The 14,738-nt window shown below is 43.8% G+C and overlaps 2 protein-coding genes across 2 annotated transcripts in view; both read right to left on the bottom strand.

Moving 5' to 3' along the window:
- Positions 1-14,738, bottom strand: part of HSPD1 (heat shock protein family D (Hsp60) member 1) — a 715,033-nt gene that overhangs the window by 629,157 nt on the left and 71,138 nt on the right. The gene's annotated exons all lie outside the window — the stretch shown is intronic.
- Positions 1-14,738, bottom strand: part of MOB4 (MOB family member 4, phocein) — a 210,684-nt gene that overhangs the window by 150,445 nt on the left and 45,501 nt on the right. Inside the window, exon 2 of the mRNA XM_068246917.1 lies at positions 8,915-8,977. Within this exon, the coding sequence (XP_068103018.1) occupies positions 8,915-8,977 (63 nt within the window). The remainder of the gene's footprint in view (positions 1-8,914; positions 8,978-14,738) is intronic.

Here is a 14,738-nt window from a genome sequence, read left to right as displayed (position 1 = left end):
AGCTCTTAAAGTGCTACATCAAACATACTTAACTCCAGACAGGTATTATACATTTTCCTCAGATAAAGACCCCAATTGTTTTAGAAAATGTGCCACTAAAGGCAGCTTTAGACACATTTGGTGGGACTGTCCCATAGTCCAAAAGATAGGGTCAGAGGTTTATAAGTGGATGAGCACCTCCATACACAAAACTGTTAACCCCGAGATAACAAATGCTCTACTTAATCTCCCTTTGCCTACTCTCACCTGATGTGAAAACATTCTCTTGACTAAAATTTGCACAGCCACAAAACAAGTAACAGCTGCCTGTTGGCGCAAAGAAGACCTCACTGGCAGTTGATTATTCAGAAAATGAACACACTGCTTAGATGAATATCTCTCTAGCCTTCTTATTGAAAATACCACTTTCCTCAAAATGTGGGGCCCCTGGTTAAAATCATCTGAAGGAATAAATATACATTCTCAAATCGAGGCAGCAAGAATTTAAAGATTCTCTTTACTCTATCCATTAACCCTACTCTGTCCACAAGTGCCCATCCAGACCCATTTGAACGCGGATTACAAATAAGTCTGACTTACTAGTCCCTTGTGCAACAAATAGCCTTCCATGTTGTAATCCAAACTCTCATCTCTCTTGATTTCCCCCCAGTCTCTTAGGGAACCGTGATTACGGTACTCTAAATCCAATTTATACGCAAAGCCTTTTCGATTTTCCAGAACAACAATTCTCTACTTTGTTGGAACGGTTCAGTTCCATGTACTTCTGTTCATTAGTTTAAGTTTTTCTCTTGCCTTTCTTTTGTCAAATGGAGAAAAAAAGATTTAAAGTAAATGTATACCACTTATACACCATGTTATATCTGTACAACAATAATAGTCACAACTGTGATTTAAGTGATCTGGCAATACATGTTAATATGACTGTTTTTTCCTTCATGTTGAACCTTTTTCTCAATAAAATACTTTTAAAGTAAAAAGAAAATACAATTATTTCTCAGCATTAGCATGGGTTTACTAAAGACAGGTCCTGTTTGACTAACATGCTCAGCTTTTATGAGGTAGTGAACGCTAATGTTGATAATGAGAACGCTGTAGATGTGATATACTTGGACTTTGCAAGGGACTTCGACACTTCGACACCACAAAAGTCTGGTGCAAAAGTTGAGGATGCAATGACAGGGGAAGAGTCTGTGTACATGGTTAGGAAACTGGCTAATGGCTAAAGAGTTGTGGTCAATGGATCATATTAAAAATGGGTGACTGTTAGCAGTGGGGTCCCACAGGGGTCAGTACTGGGTCCAGTGCTCTTCAATGTATTTATTAAAGAGAACCCGAGGCGGGGTTCTCACGATGCTAGTTGCATACAGAGGCTGGGTCTGCCTATAGAGCCCAGCCTCTGTTGCTATTTTAATCCCCCCTAAATCCCCCCTGCGTTCTGTAATCCCCCCTAAAACACAGCCGCGCTGTGTGGGCTGTGTTTATCTCCTGTCACTCTCGCCGTCACTTTGGGATGCATTAAAGAGGATCTGTAACATAAAAAGATCCCCTGGGGGGTACTCACCTCGGGTGGGGGAAGCCTCCGGATCCTAATGAGGCTTCCCACGCCGTCCTCCATCCGTCAGGGGTCTCGCTGCAGCCCTCCGTGGAGTCCGGGCAGCGGTGACGTCATTATTTACCTTCCTGGCTCCAGCGCAGGCGCTCTGACGGCTGTCGGCTCCGAACTACACGGAAATACCCGATCGCCGTCGGGTCTGCTCTACTGCGCAGGCGCAAGTTTCCGGCGCCTGCGCAGTAGAGCGGACCCGACTGAGATCGGGTATTTCCGTGTAGTTCGGAACGGAAAGCCTCCACAGCGCCCCCCGCTGGAGCCAGCAAAGGTAAATATTAAACTAACAGTCGGCACAGTCGCCGGCTGTTCGGAGGGCTGCGGAGAGACCCCCGTGGGACAGAGGACGGCGTGGGAAGCCTCATTAGGATCCGGAGGCTTCCCCCACCCGAGGTGAGTACCCCCCAGGGGATCTTTTTAATGTTACAGAGTCTCTTTAAAAGGGAAGTAACTCGAGATGCTAGCATATTATTGCCCCTGTTAAACTCTCTAGTAAGGCCACATCGGGAATATGGAATTCAGTTCTGGGCACCACATTACAGGAAAGAAATTGAAGTTTTAGAGCATGTGCAGAGACGAGCAACAAATATGATACTTGGGATGGAAGGTCTCAATTACCAAGAAAAGTTAGATAAACTGGGTTTATTTAGTCTAGGGAAAAGACACCTTAGAGGGGATTTAATTAACATGTATACATACATCAGAGGGCAATACAAAAGCTTGGCTGATGAGCTTTTTTGTCCCTAGGCCTTCACAAAAGGACTAGAGGACATGATCTGCACATGGAGGAAAAAGCCATTTAGGAAAGGGTTCTTTACAGTAAGAGTGATAAACCTTCCTGGTGTTCAATTTCCCCAGGATTTCTGTGCAAAAAGTGATCCAATTAATTTTTTTTCCTGTAACTTGCCAAAATGTGTCATGCAAGGGTCTAGTATACAGTGCAGGAGTATTGACATGTATGCACGTCAATACTGTTCACAGCATGTTTTGTATTGACGTGTATAACCGTCAATACCACTAGGGAGGTTAAGATGTGGAATGCATTGCCACAGAAAGTAGTTATAGCAAAGTCTATATCTGCATTTAAAGGGTGCTTAGGCGCTTTCCTTGCATTGAAAGACATCCATGGCTATAATTACTAGGTAATGCCCAGTGGTGTTCCAGGAATTTTATCTGATTGCCAGTCAGAAAGGATTTTTTTCTATTGGGGGCTAATTGGACCATGCCTTGTAAGAGTTTTTCGCCTTCCTCTGGATCAACAGGGATATGTGAGGGAGCAGGCTGGTGTTGTACTTTTCCTGGTTGAACTCGATGGACGGATGTCTTTTTTCAACTCAAATAACTATGTAACTATAAAAGCTCATTACCTTGAACGATCTTGGTGGAATTCAGGTAAACTGAATTCTGTAACCATCCTTGATGGTCAGACAGATGTTTTTTTGAAATTTTTTTGCCAGGCTGGAAAAACGTTTTTTTTTTAACCTGCCTCCCACCTGAACATAGTCATTGTTCAGACTGAGGTTTGCCAGGGGTTTGAGAGGATTTTTTATTTCAGAGGACACTTTTAGCATTAACACCTTTTTTGCCTTGCCATTTCTTTCTAGAATCTGCGTTTTTCTGTTTTTTCCCAAAGAAACGAAAATTCTTTTTAATAGTTCATTTTCTCTTACCGGCTGGAAAAATCTTTTTATTTTCCGCTGCTCTAACACTGTTCCTAGAGCAGAGACAAAAAGCAATTTGCCTTAAAATGGGAGACCACAAACTTTATGTTTAGCCATACCATCACCATCCCAGTTTTTTAGCCACAGGAACCTCCTTTCCGAGTTAACACCAAACTGTGTGCAGAGATTCTAAGTGCTTCACTAGACGCATCAGCAAGAAATTTTGCTGTCAGTCTTAACGTCGCATCCAGTAGAAACATCCAGAGCCACCGTGTACAGGCGAGTGCAGGAAATGGACTACAGGTGCCGCATTCCCCAGGTCAAGCCACTTTTGAACCAGAAACAGCGGCAGAAGCGCCTGACCTGGGCTACAAAGAAGCATCACTGGACTGTTGCTCAGTGGTCCAAAGTACTTTTGCATGTCATTCGGAAATCAAGGTGGCAGCGCCTGGAGGAAAACTGGGGAGAGGGAAATGCCAAAATGCCTGAAGTCTAGTGTCAAGTATGCACAGTCAGTGATGGTCTGGGGTGCCGTGTCAGCTGCTGGTGTTGGTCCACTGTGTTTTATCAAGGGCAGGGTCAATGCAGCTAGCTATCAGGAGATTTGGGAGCACTTCATGCTTTCATCTGCTGAAAAGCTTTATGGAGATTAAGATTTCATTTTTCAGTATGAACTGGCACCTGCTCACAGTGCCAAAACCACTGGTAAATGGTTTACTGACCATGGTATTACTGTGCTCAATTGGCCTGCCAACTCTCCTGACCTGAACCCCATAGAGAATCTGTGGGATATTGTGAAGAGGAAGTTGAGAGACGCAAGACCCAACACTCTGGATGAGCTTAAGGCCGCTATCGAAGCATCCTGGGCCTCCATAACACCTGAGCAGTGCCACAGGCTGATTGCCTCCATGCCACGGGAGAGAGAGAGAGAGAGAGAGAGAGAGAGAGAGAGAGAGAGAGAGAGAGAGAGAGAGAGAGAGAGAGAGAGAGAGAGAGAGAGAGAGAGAGAGAACAGACCAAAAGTTTGGACACACCTTCTCATTCAAAGAGTTTTCTTTATTTTCATGACTATGAACATTGTTGATTCACACTGAAGGCATAAAAACTATGAATTAACACATGTGGAATTATAGTACATAACCAAGTGTGAAACAACTGAAAATATGTCATATTCTAGGTTCTTCAAAGTAGCCATCTTGTGCTTTGATTACTGCTTTGCACACTCTTGGCATTCTCTTGAAGAGCTTCAAGTGGTAGTCACCTGAAATGGTCTTCCAACAGTCTTGAAGGAGTTCCCAGAGATGCTTAGCACTTGTTGGCCCTTTTGCCTTCACTCTGCGGTCCAGCTCACCCCAAACCATCTCGATTGGGTTCAGGTCTGGTGACTGTGGAGGCCAGGTCATCTGGCGCAGCACCCCATCACTCTCCTTACTGGTCAAATAGCCCTTACACACAGGGGCGTAACTAGAAAGCACTGGGCCCACCTGCAAAACTTTGGATGGGTCCCCTCCCCCGCACACTGAATAGGGACTGTCTACAAATCTTTATCAACAAAACTTTGTATGATTTGTTATCAGTGGCTGAGCAGATGCAGTCATTAGAACAATTGTGCAGAGAGCAGAAAGTTTTTCCTCTCCTTGCCTTTAGTTGTCAGTCTCATAGGAGTTGGCCTCCTGTGGCTTCTGGGCCCCCCTGTGGCTGCATCCCTTGCAGGGTCTATTTTTATGCCCCCGCTTACACAGCCTGGAGGTGTGTTTGGGGTCATTGTCCTGTTGAAAAATAAATGATGGTCCAACTAAACGCAAACCGGATGGAATAACATGCCGCTGCAAGATGCTGGACTAGAGTGCCTTTTCTTGATGTTAACGCTTCCATTGAAAGAAGGTTATTAAATTGTGATCTTCACACCAAGCCTACAGACCATAATACCATTTGGGACTTCAAAAGCTTCCAACCTCTCAGGCTATGGAAGTCCCTACCAAATCAAAATTGATGAGGGTCAAAAGAATTGCTAGTGTGATGCTAACACTAGTCTGGGTAGACTCAAGGGGCTAGTCACCAAATTTGTAAATAGAGAGTACTGCGAAACCTACAGTGACCACAGTTAAGAAATGGACTCGCAAAGCGGTAGAAAAACTACAGAGCTGCTTTGATTCAGCTGACTGGAATATATTCAAAGAATCCATCAGTGACCTAAATTAATACACTGATGCTATGACCTCATATTACGTTTTGCGAAGAGACCTGCATCCCCACCAAAAAGTGCACCAGGTGCAACAACGACAAACCCTGGTTCACATTGCAGGTTACGAAGCTACGCTTCGATAAAGAAAGGGTGTATTGTACAGGTGACAAAGTCCTCTACAAATCCACAAAATTTAGACTGCAGGAAGCAATATCCCAAGAAAAAAACAATTCTAAAAGAAAGAAAAATGTTCCACAATTAAACGCCTCCACAATATGGAAATCTCTACATGAAATCACCAAATGCAAAAGTATCCCCTCCCTAATCAGACAACCTGCAGCTTGCAAATGAGCTGAACACTTTAGGTGCCCATACATCAGGCGACTTTGGCAGCTGATCGAGCAACTAATTTGATTATCGACTTGGTTGAAAATCGGAGCTGCCAAGTGCAGATCAGATCGACGATACAACCAATTTCAAGCTGAAATTGGTTACGTTAGTCAATCGCGTCTGCATGTACGGAGAGCAGCCCGGAGGTTACGGACACTGCATTAAAGGCTGTCACAGGGCAGGTAATGTATAAATGCACACGGGGGGGAGATGCACATTTATACATTAGGGTACAGCGGCCGGACGGGCACAGCCAATTCCCTTAAGTTTTCATGCTAAAATCGGACAGGAATCGGCCTGCAGTATATGGGCAGCTTCAACGAACAGACAAATTTATCTAATCATATTAGAGATAACTGTGTCTCTGTCAAATCTGCCCATAATCTCCTAATGTATGGACACCTCTTCTACTGCAGGTTTGATACAACCAACAATAGCCGACCATACCAAGTCAATTCGCATCATTTGCATTTCTGTACCAACAGCCAAACTGAGCATTCCTCCAGCCAGTCAACGTCTCCACCCCCTGCGGTGCCTCAACATCTACACAATATGCTAACCTGTCCCCAGATTTGCATGCTCTACCTATATGCCAGACGTAAACAAACTTTTCATAAGACAATGCGTAATATGTTGGTGCTTTATAAATACAATAAATAATAATAATAATAATAATAATAATAATAATAATAATAATTATTGTTATTATTATTATTATTATTATTAAGAAAGCAGCTGGCCCAGACTATGTGTCTGAGAAATGTTTGAAATTCTGTGCAGATCAACTAGTCCCTGTATTTACAGACATATTCAAATCATTTCTGGAACTCTGTGGCCCGTCTGTTTCAAATGCTCAACCATTGTGACAATTCCTAAAAAATCAAAACCTACATGCTTAAACGATTATAGTCCTGTTATTGGTCATGAAAGCATTTGAAAAACTGATAATGGCTTATCTGAAATCCATCACAGATCCCCTGATACTCTCTGCGATTTGCGTACAGGTCTAATAGATCCGCAGACGATGCCGTAAACGTGTATGCATTATGCACTACAGCATCTAGACATCCCGGGAACCTACACCAGGATTTTTTTCATAGATTTCAGCTCTGCATTTAATACCACTATACCATCGCTGCTATACAGCAAGCTCTCCCACTCTCGACCCCTCCCATACCTAAATCACACTGCAATTGGATAAACAACTTCTTAACCGACAGGAAACAGCAGGTTAGACTTGGGAAACACATCAAACCCTCTGACAATCATTACTGGTGCAACCAAGGGCTGTGTATTTTCCCCACTATCCACTGTACGCCAATGATTGCATCTCCACTGATCCATCTGTTAGGGTTCTGAAGTTTTCAGATGATACAACAGTAGTTAGTCTCATACAAAATGAGGACGAGTCAGCATACAGGCATGCAGTGGGAGAGCTTTCCACCTGGTGCAGCAACAACTTGGAACTAAATTCTTTCAAAACCATGGAGATGACAATAGACTTTAGGAGATAACACCCCATACCTCCCCATAACCATAAATGGATCTACAATAACCCGGGTAGAGTCATTCAAGTTTCTTGGGTCCACAATCTCAAGCAACCTAAAATGGGGCAATAGGATCACTACCATCAAGAAAGCGCAACAGAGGATGTACCACCTATGGCAGCTTAAAAAGTTTGGCCTACCTAAAAAATTAATGGTGCAGTTCTACACGGCAATCATTGAATCAATCACGAGATCATCTATGCTGTATGGTTCTGCTCATGCTCAGTACTAGAAAAAGTGAGACTACTGAACAGCGGAAAGGATAACTGGCTGTAGCTTACCTTCCCTGCAGGATCTTTATGCTAGCAGGTGCAGAAAAAGAGCAACCAAGATTGCCTCTCATCCCTCTCACTCCATCATCTAGCTCTTGCCTTCAGGAGTAAGATTCCGGTCAATCACTACTAAAAAAAAAAAAAAAAACAACTTCTGGACACAGGAACAGCTTTTTCCTGCAGGAGGTAGCCATGCTTAATGCAGGTCCATGCTAGATCTCCTAGGTCTTGAAAGCATTCAGCACAGAATTGTAAATCAACACCTCTCAACCTGTTCACTGCCACTATAACTTACACACTGTCCTTGACTTATAATAGTGTATCAGATTCGCGGGCGCAGGAAGTCTGCGGGTACTGTTAGATGGCCCAGGTAAGTTCAACTTTTTTTTACCCTACCCCCTACAGTACTCCTTCAATAAGTTATTTTATATTGGATTAATGTATGTTTTTTAACACTTATTTTCTTGCTTTTCCTGTAGATATGGATTTCTTTAGACACAGATAAGTCTTACCACTTATCAGTGTGGTGAGTATCCTAAAGGGTGTTTTTTTTCTTTTCTAAACAGGTCACACGTGGAGGTTGATTATGATCAATTCCTGGGCCATCACTAGAGATAGGCCTGCAAATCAATAGTTTTCTTGGGGTTTTTGTATTATTTATTAGTGGATTCTTGGGTCATCTGTTTTGACAGGCTCATTAATCCAACCTCATTATTATTATTATTTAGTATTTATATAGCGCCGACATATTATGCAGCGCTGTACAGAGTATATATATATCTTGTCACTAACTGTCCCTCAAAGGAGCTCACAATCTAATCCCTACCATTGCCATATGTCTATATTATGTAGTGTAAGTACTGTAGTCTAGGGCCAATTTTTAGGGGGAGCCAATTAACTTATCTGTATGTTTTTGGAATGTGGGAGGAAACCGGAGTGCCCGGAGGAAACCAACGCAGACACGGAGAGAACATACAAACTCTTTGCAGATAGTGCCCTGGCTGGGATTCGAACCAGGGACCCAGCGCTGCAAGGCGAGAGAGCTAACCACTACGCCACCGTGCTGCCCATTGTTAAGTATGCGTCATAAGCTACACAGCTGACTCGCATCTGTGCTGTCCAGCCAAGGGATGTTGCCCATGCAGATCAGATCACGATATGTGTACGCACCTTTAGTCAAATATTTTTGCTCAATTATTATTCTTAAAAACAAAAATTGCTGTTTGTTGATTGAAGCAAAATTTTTCATTTACCTGCTGAACTGCCAAAGTACTGTCCATTTCTTCAAAGGATTCATCAAGCCAGTTGTAAAAATCCTGTAAGCAGATAAAAAATAAATAAAATGAAAGAGTTAAAATAAATGCATTGAAATGTGGAAAACAAACACAGTAATGGCTGGTTCACACTGCAAGCACCAGGGATTTAAAAATCTCTTGATAATGCAATAGCGGTGTGTGTGTGTGTACGTGTTGGCGTGTCGGTGTCTATAAATCACCTATAGGCATTACATTTGTAAGAGCTTTTCAAATCACTCTCTTAAATTGTCAATCAAAAAATAACATTCCATTTACCCACTGCACTGTGTTTATTACATCCTGACCCTGTAATTGCAAGCATCGGGATCAACAGGGATATGTGAGGGAGCAGGCTGGTTGGTGGTGTACTTTGTTCTCTGATTGAACTCGATGGACTTAAGTCTTTTTTCAACCCATGTAACTATGTTTCTGCTGTAATAAATCTTATCTTAGTAATTTCAAAAACAAGAAGAAAAAAAAGGTTTTAGAACATGGTTGAATCTCAGGTGCTAGCACTGGTAATGGTTACAGTACAGGTAGTCGCCGACTTACAAGCGCCATGGATTCTGTGTTTTCATGGGAACAAGTCAATTTTTTTTTTCCAAATTGGACTTGACGTTTTTGAGAAAATCGATTTAAAAAAAATTCAAAAAAAATTCAAAAAAAAAAAAAAATCGAAGGTACCCAATAATGGTCTTTTTCTGTAAAATCTTACCAAATTCTATGTAGTAGAGGGGTAAAATGAGAGAATATACACTGAATGGATATTTCAGTTAGTACTTCAGAACACAAAAAAAAGGGGTAAGATTGTACAAAAAAAAAAATGTCTAATAGTGGGCACCTTAAAAGATACATTAGGAGGGTCGGAAAGGAAAAAAAAAAAACCCTCATAGTCTGTGTCCCTCGCCGCAGCTGCAGTCAGCCGTCCGCCCGCTGCTCTTCCCATAATATTCCACGACCCGGCCGGCTACTTCTGCACATGTACTCCCATCGCTGGGCCGGTTCTGTGCAGTAGCACTGCCCGACTGGCGACGGGAGCACGACTGAGCACCACATGCGCACACCCGTGCGAGAAGCTGACCCAGGCGAGTAGTGGATCATTACAGTGAGAATGACTGACAAATTGCTGTGGCCAGGAAAAAAAAGACTATATATGAGGGGCTGTGTAGCACCAGGTGAGTAATTTTTTATTTATTTTTTAAACCTGCCTTTATGTATACATGAAGGGTGAAGTACACTCATGGTTGGCCAATTTTATCACCTCCATATAGTATCAGAGTTTACAGATTTTGAATACTGTACTATGAATAGCTTGCATAATCAAACAAACACAGACAAACACAGAACATTTATATCGCGCTTTTCTCCTGGCGGACTCAAAGCGCCAGAGCTGCAGCCACTAGGACGCGCTCTATAGGCAGTAGCAGTGTTAGGGAGTCTTGCCCAAGGTCTCCTACTGAATAGGTGCTGGCTTACTCAACAGGCAGAGCCGAGATTCGAACTCAGGTCTCCTGTGTCAGAGGCAGAGCCCTTAACCATTACACTTTCCAGCCACCGATAATACGTTTGCACGCAATATGAAGATGCCCTAAATGACAGGATCTTGATTGTATTATCTTAAACTGGTAATATGATGAACCATTTGCTCACCTAAGTCGACATTTGATCAGACAAAAATGTTTAATTAGGAAAAAATTGTGTTTTTCATAGGCACCACAATTGACATCACAAGAACCACAATGTTCGTAATCTCAGTTGGTAATATCGACTGCAGGTCGATTACGGTGCCAATCTAAAATGCAGTTGTATAGTGTATGTCCAGTTGCAAGGTGAACACAGCTCCACTCCACCACTTCAACTGCAGTGCTGGACCTGGTTGGCAAAGCTATGATTAAGGACGCCTGAGTCCAAAACATGTCAGCTATTTGATTTGATGCCTGCCTAACTTGTTATTTGGATATGTCCTTAATAAAGGTTACTTCAAACTGACAAGTGCGGACCCTTTCCTTATGTGCTGTATAGTGTATGGTAAGCTTACCGCTTCTATCCAAGCAAAGTACATTCACTACATGTAACCTTTACTTTTATGCTGGCCATACCCAGCTCGTTTTTGCCACTTGATTCCGCAGTTAATTCTCTTATCTTCCGCTCATTTTTCTTATCTTTTTCCATTCTCTGCAATCCGTAATCGATCGGCGAAACGATCGGGCGGGAGATCAGACATGCCAGAAATTATCTATCGAGCTATCTTAATGGCTCAGAAACGAGCCGTGTATGCTCAGCATTAGATAAGATTGTACAGTCAAGATTTTATCATTGAGGGTCACCTTAAAGAGAATCTGTATTGTTAAAACCGCACAAAAGTAAACATACCAGTGCGTTAGGGGACATCTATTACCCTCTGTCACAATTTCGCGGCTCCCCGCCGCATTAAAAGTGGTTAAAAACAGTTTTAAAAAGTTTATTTGTAAACAAACAAAATGGCCACCAAAACAGGAAGTAGGTTGATGTACAGTATGTCCACACAAGAAAACACATTCATACACAAGCAGGCTGTATACACCCTTCCTTTTGAATCTCAAGAGATCATTGTGTGTTTCTTTCCCCCATGCACTGAAGTTTCAGGCTGCTCTTTTCTTCCTGCAAACAGCTTTGCCCTTGTTTGTAATTCCTCAGTATGTGAAAGCCCAGCCAGCTCAGAGGACGATTTATCCAGCTGATTAGAGCAGCTTCTCTCTTCTCTCTTATCTAAATAACACACAGGCAGTGTGCATAGAGGGGCCAGAAAGGGTGAGTTCATAGCAGAACCACAACACTGAAGAACTTGGCAGCCTTCCAGACACAAGCCGACAAGTCTGACAGGGGAAAGATACATTGATTTATTACAGAGACTGTCATAGTAGAAAGTGCTGCAGTTAGCCAGAACACATTAGAATAGCTTTTGGAACATGTAGGATGATAAAAAACAGGATGCAATTTTTGTTACGGAGTCTCTTTAAAGTGAAAGTAAAGAAAATAAACTTATAAGAAAAATTGTATCTATCCTAAAGCCCAATCTACACGATACGATTCTTTGTACGATTCGATTACGATTCTATTTACGATTCGATTAAATTGTTTTGCAATGGCGAATTGAATCCCTATCGGACATGTTGGATTTAATCGGATCGTAAATAGAATCGTAATTGAATCGTACAATCGTATTGTGTAGATTGGGCTTTAGATTATCCCACAGTTTTATGTTATGTTTAAAAACGTAAAAGTAGATTTATCCTTCTGTCTCAGCTCAATGAAAGTCTGTGCCTTATCTCGGAGTGTTAAAATATAGGAACTATTGGGGGCGTGGCTGGCGCGCTAGAGAGATGGCCGCTTTCTAGTCTCGCTCAGCGTGGCCGACTGCTGAAGCTATCTATCCCAGCTTACCGACCCACAGTTTTCCCCTCCTTTCACCCTTAACGGCACTCTAACACACCGGTGCACCGATGGGCCGATCTTCAAACGGATCCAGAGACGGATCTCCTCATTCTCGGCCTCCTTCCTCACAGCGCCGCAGAGGCCCGAAAAGCATGGCGTCCTCCGCCTCCTCCTCGCGCTCGGACGCTACAGTAGCTTCGAGACCCTGCACTAGAGCCAGGAGGTCGGAACACTCATCCTCGGATCCCGCACTAGACTGGACCCCGAAAGACACTCTCCTCCTTGAGAAATTTAAAACTCTTCTCCATAAGGAGTTGAACGATGTGGCTTCCAGGTTAGCCCACCAACTCAAAAGAGAAGTCAGAGACCTAACCTCCCACATAGCGGAATTCGAGGAGCGATACGAGAAGACTGCCACGGTGGTCGATGCCCACGACAGGGAACTCGCGGAGGTCAAATCTGAACTGACAGACACTAAGCTGCGCCTGGAAGACTCAGAAAACAGGTCCCGCCGCGGGAATCTAAGAATACGCGGGCTGCCGGAAACCATCTTAGACCTGAATGCTACCGCCACCGCGATGTTCCAGGAGCTTGTTCCCAACATCCCCATTGACCGCCTGGAGTTTGACAGGATTCATCGGGCCCTGGGGCCAAAGAGACCTGACGGCTCCCTCCGAGATGTTATTATCAAATTTACGTTCTACTGCACTAAGGAAACAATCCTACAGGCTGCCAGAGAAAAGGAGCCGCGAAGCTTCCAGGATCACTCATATCAGATCTTCGCAGACCTGGCTCCTGTTACCATCCAGAAACGGAGATCAATGAAGGCAGTGTTCTCCCCAGGCTCTTTTAGCCGGGTGCTCCACCCGGCTAGATTTGGTGACCACCCGGCTGTCATCGGCTCACCTCCTCACCGCCTCCTATGCTGTAAGTAGAGTTGCCCTGCATTTTCATCTCGCCCCACCCGGCTACTTTTTCCTGCCACCCGGCTACTATTTCATGCCACCCGGCTGGAAAATAATTCTGGGGAGAACACTGGAAGGACTATACTTCTGCCTTGCGGGCCCAGAACATTAAATATAAATGGGGCTTTCCGTTCAAGTTAATCTTCCTGCTGGCGGGGAAATCGTACTCAGTCACCTCGCCTGATGACGCACAGAAGCTGTTCGAGCGCCTCAAACTGATTCCACCGGCGGATACCAGCAAGCAACCTGCTAACCCCTCGCCTAGACACCCCTCAGCCTCTCAGCATTCCTGGCAACAAGTTTCTCCCTCCAGGAAATCCTCCCAATCTGCACCGGTTGCTCGGAATACTTCTCCTACTTGAAAAATCACTGATGCCACTTCCCTATCCACCCTACGCGGATTTCCCCTGCACGAACCCACGGATGCCCAGCAGCTAACAGCAGAGGCACATGTGGGTGCTGAAGCGCTCCTTTGCCCTAAAGTTCGATTTCAGTTCATATTTTGTTTAGGCTCCTGTTAGAGCCTCTAGTTTTGTTCCGGCAGTGTCTCTGCACATGTGTCCATCAACCCAGCACTTCAACGCTGACTTCTAGAAGGACGCAGCTCTTCTCTCTCCTTCGTTTGCCATCTGCCATAACGGTTGGGTAAGACTTTATGGTCCTCTTAAGTCATTCAAGTACTGTGTACTTTTGTTCATTCCTCATATACCACTCCTCACTAGACTCGGTTATGACCCAGCTGTGGCTGCTAACCAGCCCCTGGGCATTCATGATGACAGACCGTAGTCCTACATAACTGCTTTTCAGGTTTACCAGCCTAATGCTACCATACATCCTACTTTGTCTATGGAACTGCTATTGCAACCCGGACCGTTGAAATATTCTTTGGATAATAGCACAGCTACTTATAGTTAAGCATAAGTTTATTTCTCACACTCCGAAATTGTAATGTATACTGTGAATCTCTTTATTACCCCTCTCCCCATATCTACCCTTACCCTTCCCCTCACGGCTGCCACAACGCTGGAGCTGGTCTTCCCTCCCCCTCCCCCCTCATATGCCAATCGGAGATATAATGTACCTGGTATTTCCGTTTAACTAATTTTTGTTGGCTTATTTGATGGGTTCTAAAGCAACTTGCTGATTACCACTTGTTGTTCTGATGTGAGCAGTTTACCCCCCTTCCCTCTTTCCCCATCTCCCCCCCTCCCCCACTCTCCCCCGACCTACCCATCTCTGCTCGGATATACTGTTTTGGTTTTAAATACTGTTTTGATCAGATAGGTGGTTTCCCTACTTTATTGCACAACATAGGTCAAGTCCTACGCCTGATCGAACATCCTCTCTGCTGGCACTAGCTTGCATTATCACCTCACCTCCTGATCCTGCATGCACTGCCCATA

This window comes from Hyperolius riggenbachi, chromosome 7 (assembly GCF_040937935.1).
Source record: "Hyperolius riggenbachi isolate aHypRig1 chromosome 7, aHypRig1.pri, whole genome shotgun sequence".
Lineage (NCBI taxonomy): Eukaryota > Metazoa > Chordata > Amphibia > Anura > Hyperoliidae > Hyperolius > Hyperolius riggenbachi.
Note: the sequence above shows the minus strand (reverse complement) of the source record. Positions and strands in the feature narration are given on the sequence as shown.